This window comes from Prunus avium, chromosome 4 (genome assembly GCF_965620075.1).
Source record: "Prunus avium chromosome 4, drPruAviu1.hap1.1, whole genome shotgun sequence".
Classification (NCBI taxonomy): domain Eukaryota; kingdom Viridiplantae; phylum Streptophyta; class Magnoliopsida; order Rosales; family Rosaceae; genus Prunus; species Prunus avium.
In genome coordinates, this window is record NC_142287.1 from 33,006,857 (window position 1) to 33,023,636 (window position 16,780).

Consider the following 16,780-nt stretch of genomic DNA (forward strand, 5'->3'; position numbering starts at 1 on the left):
CCTAATCACGTAATTAACTTTTTGATTTTTTTCTTTGTTAAATATATACAAGACCGAATATTACATGTACATTTGTTTGTCCTCTTCTCAAGAGGAAAGGATTGATCTTAGGGCTCCTTTATATATTCTACTACTTGACCAACAATTCTACCATGCTTGCATGGTCAATGTTTTTTTTTGGGATGAATATTGCTAGATTATGATGCCACACAAACAAATTATAACATCTGGTCTCTTGGCACGTGTTCACGAGTGTACTAATTAATTTTTTCGTTTTAGAATTAAGAAAGATAAAATTAGATGTAAAATGTCGAATCATAAAAAAGGAACACGACAGAAGAAAAGAAAATTGGCCCTAATTAAGTAAAACATTTCTCTTGATTCTCGAATAAAAGAAAAGGTGAAACGTTTCTCTTTCAACTTTTTCTATGCATCTCTTAAGTAAAAGGATATGGGAAAGAAGACTCTCTTTCTCTGTCTCTTCTTTTACTCCCCTAATACGCTTAAGAACAAAATGTGCAAAGAAGTGGAAGCAAAGAAAAAGGTAAATATGATTCATGAGCCAATATATCTAGTGTTTGCCGGGGTGTAAAAGCTGCATGCACTCACTTGGGGTTGTTTGGATTTAAACTAACTTTACCCTAGGAGCCATTTACTTTTAACTTCAACTAGCTAGTGTAATTTGCCTCAAGTGTGGAAAAAGAAAAGAACATAAGATTCTTGAGCCAATATAGCTAAAAGCTTTAACGAATCTTTGGTTCGACAAACAATGTTGTTTGGACAAACTATTACATGCAGTTTTATGAAGTGCATCAAACTTATTCTCCATCCAAATTTTCAAGACGAATATACTATATGAAAAAGGAAATTTTGTTTAGGTGCCTTGTGTTTAAAGACTTTGCGAAAGTTTCCCCGTTTTTGTTATTTTAGGTTTTTCCTTTTTCGATTCGGTTCGCGTTTGATTTCCTTTTGTAAATTAGGAGTTAAGTTTTCTAGTTGAATTAGAAATTTCTCTCATCATTCAGACAAATGTCAGTTTGATTTCCTTTGTAAATTAGGAGTTAATTTTTATTGTTGGTTTAGAAATTTCACTCATCATTCAAACAAATTTCAGTTCAATTTCCTTTGTAAATTAGGAGTTAAATTTCCTAGTTGAATTAGAAATTTCTCTCATCATTCAAACAAATTTCAGTTTGATTTCCTTTGCAAATTAGGAGTTAAGTTTCCTAGTTGAATTAGAAATTTCTCTCATCATTCAGACAAATTTCAATTCTAGTTCCTGGTTATTGAGGCTTGTCCAAAACTCGTTTCTCATATTCTCTGGGATTGCCAAGTTGCTGTCGTCTCACATATTTAAGTTTAACCAACTTAGTGGGATTGCTCTTTGCCTTTATCGGAAGAAAGTGGCGAGGGTATTTTGGTCATATAAAGCCGGCCAGTCTAAAAGCAACCATCGAGACGAAGAAAATACAATCCACCCAAACCCAAGTCATTTAAAAGCAGTTGAGAGGTAAGAGCCAAACCAAAGACAACATTGCCAAGGCAAGCTATAAGCCTCAAACTCCCCAAAAATTATAGCCAAGAAAAGAAAGGAATTCTCAGCTTCTCCTTCTCCTTCTCCCTACACAAAACACAACTCTATATCTCCCTATCAAGTTTCTTCCCAATTCTTCAAACTCTCTCTCACATCTCTCTCACATCTCTCGCACATCTCTCTCTCTCTCTCTCTCTCTCTCTCTCTCTCTATGGCAAGTTTTTTTAGCAGAACCTCCATATTCAGGATTTTTCTTCTATGTTCACTCTGTTTCTCAGGTACCCTCTTTGTTTTTCTTCATTTTTGTCATGTTTTTGTTAATTTTCCCTTCAACTTCTAATGTACTTTCTCTGTTTTTGTTGCTGTATGTTTTTAACTTTTCTTTACAGATTTTGGTTTCCCGCAAGGAGTTTCATCACTTGGTATCAATTATGGCCAACTTGGCAACAATTTGCTGCCACCAGAGAAAGTCCTGGACCTCTTGAGCGCTCTTAGGATCACGAAAGCACGAATTTACGACACGAATCCTCAGGTGCTCACAGCATTTGCAAATTCTGGTGTTGAGCTAATGGTGACCATTGAGAATGCAATGCTAGGCCAATTAAGCAACCCCCAAGCAGCCTTCCAATGGGTTACCTCCCACATCAAGCCTTATGTTCCAGCCACAAAAATCACCAGCATTGCTGTGGGCAATGAGGTCTTCACAGATGATGACACAACAGTTCTACTATCCAATCTGGTTCCAGCCATGGTCAGCATTCAAGGGGCTCTAGCTCAGCTAGGCCTTGACCAATACATCAAACTCTCAACCCCTTGTTCTTTGGCTGTGCTTCAAGAATCTTATCCGCCTTCGGCCGGTAGCTTCAAAACTGAGGTCTCTGGGGTCATGTCACAATTGTTACAGTTCCTTCAGACCACAAAGGCACCTTTCTGGATCAATGCCTACCCATATTTTGCATACAAAGGTGACCCAAACAGAGTCTCTTTGGACTATGTGCTTTTCAATCCCAATCAAGGAATGGTTGATCCTTTTACCAAACTACGCTATGACAACATGTTGTATGCTCAAGTTGATGCAGCCATTTATGCCATGGCTAGGCTGGGATTCAATGGCATTGAGGTTAAGGTCTCCGAGACTGGCTGGCCATCCAACGGGGACGAAAATGAAATCGGTGCAACTTTGCAGAATGCTGCAATTTACAATAGAAATCTGTTGAGGAGGCAGCTGCAAAATGAAGGCACGCCTTTGAGGCCTAAACTGAGGCTGGAAGTATATGTCTTTGCTCTGTTCAATGAGAACATGAAGCCGGGGCCGAGTTCCGAAAGGAACTATGGCCTGTTTCACCCTGATGGCACCATGGCTTATAATGTTGGGTTGTCTTCCGTGTCAACTACTTCAGCCACAACTCCATCCACAACAACCTCATCAGTCTCTGATTTTAGTTCCTCTGCTACAAAGGTAAAATCATAGGTTCTTTCTCGCTTCCTCAAATTTCTTTTCCCTTTAACATGTGTAAATGTGCCAGAAAGGCAAAAGTGTAATAGAGATTTGTATATACTTAATACACATATCAATGCAACAAGAGCTATTTCTACATAATTAAATTCCACTCTATGTTGCACTGGCACAACCACATGATACATGACACGACACAACACGGGGACACTGCATACCCAAAATATTGGAGTGTCCGTGCAACATAGATTACAGATTTTTTGTTCCTCAAGTACTGCATGCGTAAAAAAACCAATTTCATAAGTATTGAGTGCTAAATTTGGATTAACTGTGGCCTAATTCTTTTGTTTTATTCCTAATAAAATGGAATATTTTTTGTGAAACAGGCAGCAACCATGGAATATCATCAAAGCTGGGTGTACTGGATGCTTGTATGTGTGCTGAGCTTCCAAGTTTATATGAGAAGACCATTTTAAGCAAATGGGAGTTGGTGTAAATATTTACTTTTTGATGGGTACAAAGATAATGAACTCTCTATTCTTCAGAAACAAGATTACTTCATTAGGCAATGACCTTCAAATCGACATGTCGAAGAATGAATTACACACCAGAAATTGATCATGCAGAAGCAGCTTACTCTTACTGTGACAAGTCCTACGTCAAGATCAAGTAGTTAAAACAATTTAATTTCAATGTCATTTTATTATACATTTTACCATGTTGTTGCTTAGAGAAAAAAAAAATAGAAACTAAATAGTGAGAGAATTCATATGGCTGTTTCTATTGGTTGCAAGGAAAAGCTGTTTCCTTTGGAACGTGGAATCCATAACAGTTCCCTGCATATATAATATTTCTCAAATTTGCTTTAAATTCATTTCTGTGGCTCTCCTCTCTCTCTCTCTCTTAGATCAAATGCTGCACAAAGTTCATGTATAAAAATGAGATAATGAAATCCTAAAGTGTAAAAAAGGGAAAGGCCTTGTTTGGTTCTTTTTATTATCTTGAAGAAGCAGACAATGGGCGGCCAAACTTTATTCTCCTCCCTGGCCTATAAAAACCGTCAGCATTGTTCATTGCCTTGCCAATGGCTTTATGCAAAGGAGCTTTTTTTCTTCTTCTAGCTTTTCTTTGTCTGTTATAAGAGCTGAGAGGCAGACAATGTAAGCTCAGCCTTAGTTCAACATGATGGGGATGGTCTTCCTATTGACATCATCCAACATGCTGCACATGCTCTCCAACAAATTCCCACACCCCCCACTAAGATTTCTCATCAATCTTCTTTAGAATTTTAAACAAAAGGGCAAAAATAAACCATTTTTTATTATTAATTTTTTTTTTCTAAATACAAACGATAGTTTAAACTACAAGGAGAATGGAGGTTTTTTCTCACACACACTATCGAGGTGTCATGAAGGCTCGAACCTAAGACTACTAGTCTGTAAGTTAAGGTCCTGTTCTACTAAATCATGTTTGCGAATGTAATTTTTATTGAGATAGAGATATCTCTTTGAAAAAAGAAAAAAAAATGTAGTTTTCTTTGACCCTTTTTACTGAAATTATTTAACAACAACTCTACTTCTGCGGAAAACTGGTGTAGGTCGGCGTTTTCTTTGGCTTTTTGGCTAAGACAAGTTAGATTAAAATTAAAATATACCTATATTTAAGCCAGAAGAATATATATGTAAGTGTCATATTCCATAATCTAAGCTAGGTGGCATGATTTGATGTGCTTCGATTTTCAAGTTTTCATAGGATTTTGATATGTGTCATATATCATTTGCTTATCTGTCAACATTTATTTGTGTCATTTCATGCTATCTTGTTAATTGTCTTCTTCTTCTTAATACCCTTAACCTTTTAGCTTTGTGAGGGCGGCATATGAATCCAATCACAGAGCTAGCTATATATATAATATGAAGAAGAAAAAAAACAAATTAAATATATGTTAATCTCACTGCTTAAGGCTTTTTCCTTGATTCACCACAATATTGCGTTGCATGGTTTGGAAAGGGCACATTTTTGATGGCTTTTTTAAAAATTATTTGGACATTTAAATGAGATTTGATGTCAGAGATTATTAGCTAAAAGAGATGCGTGCTGCTTTGGACCACCATAATTCTTAGAAAATTATTCTTTCGACACAATGATCTGACACAGAATATATGGTACTCCCTTTTGTGTATTATGTATGCCCACATTAGTTTTATTAATAATTTGTTTGTCACATTAGAATGATGATTATTATTCATGATTGTAATATTCCAAAAATGATTGATTGAAGTTGGAAAATTCCATATATTTGTGGGATTCAATTCCCGCAAACACATGATATGTATATATATCTCTCTCGCATATACAGGTTAGGCTAATTAATTAAGATAGTGTGCTCGCCCTTTTACACTAGAGTGCGATCCTCCTCCTTGTACATTAGAGTAGTTAGAATATCGTTCTGTAAAAAAAAACACATTATATATCACAAAGTAATTACTCAAAAAGAAAAAGGAAAGTAACTAGAAAGGTCCTACTCAAATGACATATATAATGTGAACCTGCATGCCTTTTACTCCTTATGAAATGCTAGGTAGTGCCGATAAAATGGCTTTCATATTTATATATGCAAAGAAACCCCTGCTTTTGTTTCCAAGGGTCAAAGGGAATTGTTCGATTGTGGAAGTTTATTTGTCGATAATTGTGATTTTAATAAGGGCACAATGATAGGTTGATTAGCCTCATATGCCATGTTTAGGGATCATGCATAATGGATTAGGCCTTAATTACTTGTTTAATGTTGCCTTTAATTGGTACATAATTGTGGAAGATGCTTTTATAAAGGCACCGTCCTCTTCCACATGGGAAGTTTTCAGTTTTCGGCAGTTGCTTAGTCAGATATACATTAATAGTAAACAATATGGAGAATTAAAGATTTTTTTTTTAAAAAAAGTACAAATTCTGTTCTATTATAGATCGGGAGCATTTTTGCTTGCCATCATTTTCAACACTTGACATGTGTCCATAAGTATAACTATGGAAACATAAATCAAAATAAAAGGTTAACCATGGTTAGGCTTATGGACACGTGTCATGTATTAAGAAGAGTAGTGAGCATACACCTTGAGTTAAAGTGGTGAGCAAAAATATTTACATTGTGAATCTGGGAACTTTGGACCCATTTCTCGAAATGGTAATTAATATTATATTATATTTATTTATCTAGCAATGCAAGTCAATATTGTTATTATTCTTTAATAATTATCTGTTTCTTTCTCACTAAGTCACTAACCTCTCACCATCTGCAATAGCTCTTCATGTGCAATATGCTCTTTCTGTGTCAACTGTATCAATATTATAAAAACCTTGTCAGCATTTGAAGAAAGTGAGCAGAAAATTAAGGACTAAACAGTTTTAAATTCTCTCAAAAAAGAAAAAAGAAAACAGTTTTATATTCAAAGTAGATTTTTTTTGGAGTAATTAGATTCAAAAGTGCTATTTCTCCTCATTGTTTACCTCATCATTAATATACTAATTAAGGTCGGTTGGTAAATAGTATAAGTTCGCACCAAATTGAGGGGAACACACTCCCTATAATGATATTAGTCATAGAAACTAGCTACCTAACTCCTTGCACCATGCACTTATTCTGAAAGATTATAAATTTTTTAAACTATTTGGAAAATCCACATAAACCCTAGACAAAAGCAACTCAGAACAAAGAGCTAATTTAATAATTACGATAATCACGGCGAGTGAGTCATACCTTATACACAATTCAAAATATTAAAATTTAATTAATTTAAGAGCGTGTTTACTTGTTAAGATTTGAGGAAGTCATGAATTGGGAAACATAGAAATAGGGGAATTGTACTTAACTCAATCTAGTGAGAATATTACGTAATGGATTTAATATGAAACCTACACAATTTTTTATCTTTAATGTATTAGTAAACGCAAAACAAGCCATGAATTAATAATGTATTAATAAACCAATAAATTAATAAAGTATTAGTAAACGCAAGAGAAATCATACTATAAGAGAAGTATTTCTTTATATATATATATATATATATATATATATATATATATATTGTATATAATAGAAGTATTCAAAACAATGTTTATATTACTAGTTACTAGTACTACTTGACAGGACCCGACCCAAATTCCACTTTGGAATCCGAGCCGAATCCTGTGCGTGTCCGACACCTGGCAAGTGCCGGGCACAAATGACCTACTTGCCCTTCTAGTCAAACAATTTCTAAAACAACTGGAGTTTGACTTCTGCCGAAAAACTCAGCAGAGTCTCCCTTGAAATGGACCAAACCCAAGATTACACCTGTCAAACATGCATATAAAAATATACACCAACTGCCAGTATACAAAGATTTTACATACTAACAGTTAGACAAGTGTTCTAGGGCAATATCAGAGCATTTATACAGAGTAGGTTACAAGTACAAAAATAAGTAAACAAAACCCTACTTTGTCAAGGAAGGCGGCGGAAAATGGACTCGGCCCGGTGGTGGCGCACTGACGCACGACTACTGCCTGGGGGCGCAAAACATTAAAAAGGTGAGTGGACCAAAAACAAAGTTTAGAAAGTAGCATAAGAACATACTAACCCCTCTGTAAAAACAGTTAAGAAACTATAACATTTCTTTATTCATAATTGTACTGAAATCAATGTAATCATATTTATATATATATATATATATATATATATCAATCATATACTTGGTCAATTATTAAGTCTTTGAAAACATTGAAAACACTTTAAATCTACCACCTAGGTGTACCCATTTAGTAATCCGTCAATTCCTTATAATCCGTCAATTCCTTTAATTTCCGTCAATTCCTTTATAATCCGTCAATTCCATTCTCATGCCACCGGAGTGACACGTCCTAGCAGACCTCGGGAAATACAAAGTCAACCCGAGCCGCAATCCTAGCAGAATTCAGGGGACACTTGGTCGGCCTGATCCGCATTCCTCACACCCACGGTTTGGGCGTCCCCGAAACTCGTGGGGCGGTGTCTAGCATGCTGACTTACCCGAAGGCAACTGGATGTCCGTCGACATCAATATAACCGAAGGCAACATAATTTTATTCCGAAGACAACTTTATTTCCGAGGCAACATTTATTATACTGAAAGCAACCTTGGGTACCTATGGTGGCTTAAAATAAATGTATATATATATATAATTCTTGAAAAAGATTAAAGTTTATAAAACTACTTATAAAACTATTCCTTAAATCCTGCTGCCATTTAATATGATAATACCTCAATTCTAACTTTCCAAATCCCTTTTTAAATGTTCCACTAGGCAGCACATAAATAAACAGAAATATTTAAATCTATCAAGTCATGCTAGGAAAGCCGTATTCAGTAAAACTTATTCAAGATCAAATAATGAAATTAAAATGCATAAGACGTTTATAAAACAAACAGTCCACTCACAGATACTCTGAGCTAGCTGGACCCTTTGAGGGTCCCTCCTGCGGGTCACCTGGTGCCCGGGTGCCTAATCCGTCCGATTTGGTGGCCGGAGGAGGGAGTTTGAGGGATTTGAAAATCGGAGAAAATCTGCCGCGATTTTCTGGGTTTTTCTGGCAGCTTCGTGGCAGCTGGACGGCGGAGCAGGCTGGCTGGGTTGCGGAGGTGGCGGCGGTGCTTCCTTGGCTGGTCCGGTGAGGTGTGGTGGCGGCTGGAGGTGGCTGCAAATTGGGGAGGGTGGCGGCTGAACAATCGAGAGGGAGAGAGAGAAGAGATGTGGGGAGAGAGAGAGTGAGGAGAGAGAGAAGAAATCTGGTTTTTTTTTAAAATCTGACTTTTTTTCCAAAATTTCAATTATGCCCTTTTTCATAATTTGATCGTATTATCTTCAATACGACTCGGAATTGAGCCCATTACGTGTCTACGGACTCGTTTTGTCGTGCTCTACGCAGTGGTACAAGTGGATTTTCCAAATTCTTTCTCGGTCAAAAAGTCAACTTAAAACCTAATAAATTATTCCGAGGGTAGTTTAGTCTTTTCCTTCATTAAATTAATAGTTAAATAATAATTAAGGTTTGGGTTGTTACACTACTAGCCCAATCATGTTTGCTAGAGCATTTTTAATTTTCTTCATTAATGCGAAAAAAAATAAAAATAAAGGAAGCCCACTATTTCTAACCAATCGCATTAGAGCACGTATTCTTCTAAGCTCCTCTATATATAATTCAAAATTCAAAATTTCGTTGACAGTTCAGAAACCACAATTTCTGAGCCTTCTCCTCTGCAGATTGCAATGGCGCTCTCCGCTGCGTTTCGGGAACGACTTGAGCACATGGAGCATACTCGTAACCAACGCCTCTCTCTCCTCCAGGTACCAAGCACAAACCCTAATCTCCTTCAATTCTGTTCAATTTTTCTAAGAATCAGAAATTTAGAATTGCTTATTTCGTCAAATTTCCTACGCTTTCTCTGCGGCCAAATTGGAGCAAAAATCTGATTAGTTCTGGCTTCGTTTGCAGGCAGAGAAAGAAGTGCAGGAGAACAAGTCTCAGGCGTTGGTTTTGAGGATCGCAAGCATGAGGGCCACGGAGCGGAGGTGCTTGGCGCTCGACCAAAAGATCGCATCGCAAAGCTTCAAGATTTGGACGCTGAGGTCGGAGATAGATCGCCTCGACGAGAAAAATCAAACCGATTCACATCAATTGAGGTATTAGTTTCATCTCAATTGATTAATTAGGATAAAATTAGAACTTAATCTCATATTGGAATTGGGAATGGAATGTTAGGGTTTTGAAGAGTGAGGTGGAGGAGCTTGAGGACTTGGAGAAGGAGAAGAACAGGTTTTATGAACTGAAGGGCTCTGAAATGAAGGAGTTCAAGGAAAATATGGAGAGGTTTGCTTTTGAATGCCAAATGCAAGTTCAAGATTTGAAGAAGGGCATCAATGAGGTAAAAAAAGAACCCAATCAAACCCCTACAGATCACAACTTTAATGATATGCAAAGCAAGATTTGGGAATTTCAAAATTCAAGGGCTTTTAAGGATGCAATTTAGATGTTTGATTGATGAAGATTCTTACAACTTTAACATGGTTTTTTTTTTTGGGTCTTTATCTCAGATTCAATCGAGCTTTGTCAAATTCCAAGGCAGTGACAGATGCACAAGTGATTCTGAGATAGCTGCGGCTGAAATGAGAAAGTCTGAGCTTTTAGCTATGAAAGAGGAGGTTGATAGAAAATTGGCTTCTAATTACCAAATTAGAGCCCAATTGCAAAAGCAGCTTCAAACCATTCTAACCAAACACAAACAAGACACAAGTTACAAATCCTGATCACCATAGTGTGCACATTAGCATATATCTGATTCTCATAAGACAATGCTAGTATTGCCACTCTTGCAAGTGCATCATTGTACATAATAATTGTAGAGACGTACATTGATACACAAATTCTGATAATTTGCAACGCAAATCATATTATGACTTTACCAAAAAGATGCTTTTATAGGATTTCGGGTAGCAACTAGCTCGTACCCGAGTAACGTTTTTGTTCTCAGTACTAAAAGAGGTCTCAAATTCAGCTCCCACTTTTTCCATTGACAAAAAATGAGAATAGGCTTTCGAGCTATGGGATCTGAGAATAACAGGCTGGTTGTTGAGTAGCAGCCAGCCGAGAACCAAGCCCAAATAATAAGCTCTAACAAACTTTCACGTGCATCGCGCCCACTATTTGCAACCGAAACGTCGAATCTAGAACCTTATTGTAACTGTAAATTCCCAATATACCCCTCTCATTTCCCTCGCTAAGCTTATAGCAATTTATGCGGCTTCTTGTCTTAACCCAAATATAAAAACCCATCTAAACCATCAAAGGCGCTCTGTTTCTTTTGAGAGCAATTACAAATTTACAATTAGCAAAGATAGTGTGAAGGAAAAGAAACCGAGCGTAGGGTGAAAGAAAGACGAAAATGGCAGACGAAGTGGCGCTAGATTTGGTGGAGCTCTACCACCTTAAGAGCATTGCTACACGACCCCATATCATCAACTTCATTTCCTCTGCGATTCGCACTCTGGAAAAGGTCCCATTTCTATATCTGTACTGTTTCATTTACAAGCCACTATTTTGTTCTCCTTACATATCTTAAGCATGGGTCGCAAAGTTTTTGCGGAAAATATGTATGATTGCTTGATAATGTACCCAGTTTATTGTATGAAAATGGGGTTTACAGTTATGGAAGAAAATGGGTATTGAGTTCTTTGAGTTCTTGAGTTCAAAATGATATGGGTTTACAAATTGTTCTTGAGTGCTTTTGCAATTTTTTGCTACTTCCTGTTAGCTGACGAGTGTATGAAAATGGGGTGGGTACAGTTTTGAAGAAAGTGGGTCTTGAGTTCTTGAGTTCAATATGATATGGATTCTTCGATTGTGGGTCAAAAATAAAACATCCTATTTGAGGCTGTTATCGTTCTTAGTTGCATAAACACGCTTCTTGGAATTTCAAAAGAAGGTGATTTCTCTTTTTCTTGGTATTATATGATTCTTGATAAGAAAAAACTCCCCAACCCTGTCCACTTTCCTGGTTAATGAAGGTGAATTCTTTCCGGCTATGCGAAGTAGTTATATCTACAACAAAGAAGGGTTTACAGATATGGAAGAAAATGTGTCTTTCATTTTTATCTTGTATGAATTGAGTTTTTGGGAGTTCAATATGATATGGGTACAATTTAGAAATGCTTTTCTGGGTGGTGAAAAACAGAGTGCTTTTGTAATTTTTGTTGTGTTGTTGTGACTTCCTCTTGTTAGCAGAAGAGGCCAAAACTTATAACTACCGATCATAATAACCAGGGATGGGTAGAGTTATGAATGACCTGAACCTGGTTTTGGGTTTGGTTGTGGATCAAAGTGATTTCTTTCCAGGCATGCATGCAAATGAGTGCCATCACACGGTTGTAGATGATTGTGGTGTCTTTAGTTGTTGTCTGATCAATGATGTCAAATATGTCTGTGGATTCTTTGACCTGTGTTGTTGAAGTTTGATTTGGCATTATTTAAACTCTACAAGTCCTCCACTATTTTTTTTTTCCAGAGAGAATGAGAAATTATTGTTCCACGTCAAGCCTATACATGAACTTTGCTTTCTTTGCTTATAATAGGCTTATAGCAGCTAATGTTGTTTGATCATTACAGATGCCACAAGGGGATGCTACTGCAGTTCCCACCCCTGCTCTGCTACATGACAAGCCTGTGCCATTCAACTGGGACCAAGATAATGATAACGTCAAGGTGAGGATGTATTTACCATGTGTATTTACCGTCTAGGATGAGATATTATTGACCCACCTCATCAAGCCTACACAGTAACTTTTCTATCTTTGCTTATACGCTTATAGAAGCTAATGTTGTTTGATTATTACAGTTATCACAAGGGGCTGCTACTTTGCCTACTCCAATTTTAGCTACAATTTGCACCCCTGCTCGGCATTATGAGATGCTTGGGTCATTCGGATGGGAGCAAAATAATATTGATGTCAAGGTGAGGATGTTTTTACCATGTGTTTTTACGTAGGATAAGCACGTCTAGGTTACTTGTCTCATTTACGTGTTCTGCAATGAGGCAACATCAAAGCAACAAAATGATTTATGCTATTGTTCTGCTTATAAGCAATGGTCATGTGTCTTCCAATTGCTAATTTTATGGTTTTTGGTGTTCCTCTTTCCTTCCTCCTGCAGGTATATATATATCTGAAGGGAGTTGATCAGGAGAGGATAGAGACTGGCTTCACACCTTCGTCCTTTTTCATCAAATTCCATGATGTCGAAGGAATGAATTACAAATTTGCTATACCTGCACTGCACAAGGAGATTGTCCCAGCGAACTGTAGGGTGATAACTAGGCCTGAAAAGGTTGTCATCAGTTTGGTTAAAGCTTCAAGGGATTACTGGTTGGATTTGAAGTTCAAGGAGGAAAGGGTACTTCATCATTTCTTTGGACCGCCCATTTTATGCTTTGGCAAAGGCAGAAATGGAACTAATTGTTTTATTGTTTGATCTTTTAGCCGATGCCGATGCCAAATTGGGATGAAGAGCCAGATCCTTTGGCAGGGGTCATGGGCATAATGAAGGTAAGGTTATCAAGCTTTGAGGTTGATAGCATGTACACATGTATATGCATGCAAATCCACATTTGAAAACAAACATGAAAATGTGAATGCAATCACATTGAATAAACGTACATGTACACTATATATCTGTTTGGTTAATTACTGCATGAAATGCAACTTGCAGAATATGTACGAAGAAGGGGATCCAGAGATGAAAAGAACAGTTGCCAAAGCATGGACTGAAGCAAAATTCGGGAGAAACCGCTGATTCATCATCGAAGAGGTGTTCAATCAATCTGGGGCTATAGAACATTGTTTTTTGAGTAGTTTTTTTTGCTTCTGGCAGGCTTTATGGTAGTTAGTCCTTTTGTTGCTGGACGGTTCTTTGTAATGTCATGGAAGTCTATTGAACATAGCTTTTTCTAAAGTCTTAGATGGTAGGCTATAACGCTTTCTGTTATCGTAGTAGCCTCTAATCGATGATCATTTGATGTGGATTTGGTATTGGAACTATCATATTTGTAGTTGAACTCATATTATATAACATGTCACAAACAGGAAAGGTTTCCATAACGAGTAGCATGAAATGTTGTTCAATATTGTGAAACAATTTCAACTCTGCTGCGAGTTGAAGAAATGGCAGATTGGGGAAATTTTTCTTTTTGTTTACAGGGAAGTTTGGTTTCGAAATGGACAGTAGATGGCCATGACAAGTGTTATTATCTGCTCTGGAGTTTAAATCTGAGGATTCCATATATACCATCTTCTGCTCTCGAGACTTGTTATGGCTTTCTAGTTAGCTAAAAGAACCCTAAACCCTATTAACTTTATTTCTATGATTAGCCAGAAGAAAATAAGCATGCAAGTGTCATTAGGAAATGCTTTGGTTTAAATTGAATAGTAAATTGAGCTTAGACCCATAAAATTCATTTGTAATCACCTACAATCCTTTCCTTTATTTGGCTTAAATTGAATAGTAAATGGTTTCAACGTGTTGCTTTTGATTCATTAAATCTGTACAATGTTGTGTAGCTTTATTGTGAAGACTTCCAACTTGTCCAACATGGTCCCTAAAATTCTCGGGTCCCTTCCTCCAATTTTTAAACCCTTTCTCAGTGAAGACATCGCTTCCAGCCTTTCCTTGTTTATCAAAGTCGCATTTAAAAAGATAACAATGAAGACAAAATGCAGCATCTTTCTCTTTACTATACTCCAACCAAACAAATGAATCAAACCATTTCACAAGAAAATGTCGATTACAAGGACCCATAAGTGTTTGAGGCATGTCATTTTGGCTTTTAGGCTGACAAGGACCCCTTTGCAGATAGGCTCTTCGGATTTGTTCTCGAAAATTGGGATTATAATAAGTCATTGGAGGTCTAAGTCCAGGGTCTGTAGGAAGATTAGCCAATATTTCATCCAACTCAGTGACCTCTGATCGTTTTGGACTACCCGAATTATTCAAGGGAGGATGTGAAGTAGGCAGATTATTTGAAGGTTGATTTGAACTAGCCGGATTATTTGAAGGAGGGTTGGAACTAGTCGGATTATTTGAAGGAGGATTTGAACTCTTTCTCTGAAAGTACCGTTCCATAACTGTATAGAGAGAGCTAAATAAGAAAAGAAAAAATTATTAAAAAAAGAATAAACAAAATTGGCTTTTGCTCAAGGAAAAAAAAATGCATTCGACATACTTTGGATTGGCGCACTCAAGAAGGAAAAAAAACGCAGGATTCTTGTGATGCACACACGCTTTGATGAAATTGTGATGCACAAACGCAGGATTCTAGAATAGAATAGAAGGGACTAATAGATAAGGACCAGCCAAGGTAACCGTTTGGGAGGATAATATGCTGAGCATATGTTGAGTCATATTTGGTCTTTGCTAGCTTGGTGCATGCTGGCATGTACGATTCAATCTTGAGGCTTCATTTGGAATGGTGCTTTGTGGCGCTGCATCAATGGTTGTGATGGATTGCTGTGTATTGTTATTACAAAGAACATCCAGTGAGAAGCAAATTTTCTCAAAACTAAACAGAGAAAGGAAAGAAGAAGAAAAAATAAGTACATTTATCTTTATCTTGAATAATCTGAGCTTTGGCTTCTTCGAGAAGAAGGGGTTCATAAGTAGAGATATAATCGTCAACATCTTTGTAGGTGTCTTTCACTTTTGCCATTACAAAACCATCTTTGCTATTCTGCTCCCCAAACAATTGAAATTTGCATCAATTTAATATAAAAATAATATACATATATAATATGTATGTACATGAGATAGTTGAAGGACAGAGAAACTACTGTTGATTTTTCACGGACGAAAAAGTCCCAACTAAGAACAATCTTGTAGAAGCGGGCAATGGAAGCGTCTTCTTCAAGCTTGTCTTTGTCCACAGCCATTGAGAGACACAGAGTGACTGAAACAGAGTTTTCAAATTCTCAGTGAGAAAGGGGTTAATGCACAAGATTTTTGGCCAAAGGTATTTAATTGATAACAACTGTCTCATCACACTTGTGTCTCTGGCTTTCATCCTCTCAGAGATTTGGTACGTATGTTCAACAACTTTTTAAGCCCTATTCAATCAAAGTCTATGGATCTTCTGGTCTCCATGGAATTTGTTTTTAAATATATATGTGGATTTTTGTGGCGCAGGACTTGGATTGCCACCTGGTGTGGTGGTGATTATGGATCAATCTCACTCAGTGCCAGTGGTGGTGAGTTCTGATATGTGAATTTTTGTCTTCGAGGAATCGAATATCTGAACCTGAATATCCTTCTGCAGCCTTTCCAGCAACAAATCGTAAGAAAACTTCTCCTAATCAGGCTCTACTGTCAGGAGCTCCTCAAACTTGGCATTTCTTTCTTCTGGTTCAGGCCGAGGCATAAGTTCTAATTTTTCATGGTCAATGGATGGAGAACACGATTAATCAACATACACAAGTGACATTAGTGAGGAGAATCAAACTTATGATCTTGGGTGCATAAATGAATGTTCTTAACCACTCGAGCTACAAGTTTTGCGGATGCTCAATATACTTGATCATGTAAAAAACTGCCTCATGCATTGATACATAGATAGATGAGAATGCAAACAAGGGCCAAAGTCCTTGTTCCATATCTATACCAAAGGATGGGTCAAAGTAAGTGTTGTGTATTTTCTGAGTGCTTCCCGTCCATTATCCCAAAACTAGTTATTGCGTTTATGGTATATTTTCATATGTGAGTTCTATCAAAATTTTGGCCTCTTCTTCGTTGATTGAATTGCTTCAAATGTTTAATCGTGAGGACAAGAAGATTGTGATCATCTGCGCCCCTTTACATCAACAAGATTTGGGAAAGGATTTATTAAATACTAAATTTCAACTTTGATGTGGCAAGAGACCAGACAATTTCATAATCTTAAGCCTTTGGGAAGGAACACAAGAGACCAGACAATTTCATCAAGCATTAAGATGATAAATGGAACACAAGATATAAAATACAAAAAAACAGAGCAAAGAACTAATTCCATGTTATTTTCCAATAACTGAAACATTGAAAAATATCAGCATTATATAGCAGCACCTGAGAGGACATTTGGATTCCATAGCACACCAGTTAATCAAAGCTAAACATCAAAACTAAGCCAACCACAAGCTACGACATGTATCTCTCTCTTGTTTATTTGCTCTCTTAAAACAAGGCACTACTACCCATAATACAC

General features: G+C 37.0%; 3 protein-coding genes and 1 long non-coding RNA gene across 4 annotated transcripts; 3 read left to right on the top strand and 1 right to left on the bottom strand.

The window, feature by feature from the left end:
* Positions 1-1,489: 1,489 nt before the first annotated feature.
* On the top strand, positions 1,490-3,860 carry LOC110774055 (Glycosyl hydrolase superfamily protein). The gene is made up of 3 exons (XM_021978582.2): positions 1,490-1,812; positions 1,924-2,993; positions 3,377-3,860. The coding sequence occupies exons 1-3, from the start codon at positions 1,746-1,748 to the stop codon at positions 3,464-3,466; spliced, it is 1,227 nt and encodes a 408-aa protein (XP_021834274.1). The 5' UTR covers positions 1,490-1,745; the 3' UTR covers positions 3,467-3,860.
* A 3,454-nt stretch (positions 3,861-7,314) lies between these two features.
* On the bottom strand, positions 7,315-8,794 carry LOC110774057 (uncharacterized). Its single transcript, XR_002529415.2, has 2 exons — positions 8,444-8,794; positions 7,315-7,532 (listed from the first exon to the last, which is right to left on the bottom strand). It is a non-coding gene; the product is annotated as an uncharacterized LOC110774057 (long non-coding RNA).
* A 445-nt stretch (positions 8,795-9,239) lies between these two features.
* LOC110774074 (cytomegalovirus UL139 protein) lies at positions 9,240-10,461 on the top strand. Its single transcript, XM_021978604.2, has 4 exons — positions 9,240-9,350; positions 9,499-9,686; positions 9,766-9,928; positions 10,098-10,461. Exons 1-4 carry the CDS (start codon positions 9,273-9,275, stop codon positions 10,308-10,310), a joined length of 642 nt encoding a protein of 213 aa, XP_021834296.1. The 5' UTR covers positions 9,240-9,272; the 3' UTR covers positions 10,311-10,461.
* Positions 10,462-10,824: 363 nt separating this feature from the next.
* LOC110774066 (uncharacterized) lies at positions 10,825-13,652 on the top strand. The gene is given in 7 exon segments (XM_021978593.2): positions 10,825-11,056; positions 12,166-12,261; positions 12,395-12,511; positions 12,709-12,948; positions 13,035-13,100; positions 13,264-13,329; positions 13,331-13,652. Coding segments are annotated over 7 exon segments (753 nt in total). The 5' UTR covers positions 10,825-10,945; the 3' UTR covers positions 13,388-13,652.
* The last annotated feature ends 3,128 nt before the right edge of the window (positions 13,653-16,780 follow it).

Excerpts from the sequence above, each read along its gene's own strand:
- LOC110774055 (XM_021978582.2), top strand. The coding sequence starts at position 1,746 with ATGGCAAGTTTTTTTAGCAGAACCTCCATATTCAGGATTTTTCTTCTA. Across the intron at positions 1,813-1,923 it reads ATGTTCACTCTGTTTCTCAG|ATTTTGGTTTCCCGCAAGGA; the intron begins GTACCCTCTTTG and ends TTTTCTTTACAG. Across the intron at positions 2,994-3,376 it reads TTAGTTCCTCTGCTACAAAG|GCAGCAACCATGGAATATCA; the intron begins GTAAAATCATAG and ends TTTGTGAAACAG.
- LOC110774074 (XM_021978604.2), top strand. The coding sequence starts at position 9,273 with ATGGCGCTCTCCGCTGCGTTTCGGGAACGACTTGAGCACATGGAGCAT. Across the intron at positions 9,687-9,765 it reads ACCGATTCACATCAATTGAG|GGTTTTGAAGAGTGAGGTGG; the intron begins GTATTAGTTTCA and ends ATGGAATGTTAG. Across the intron at positions 9,929-10,097 it reads TGAAGAAGGGCATCAATGAG|ATTCAATCGAGCTTTGTCAA; the intron begins GTAAAAAAAGAA and ends TCTTTATCTCAG.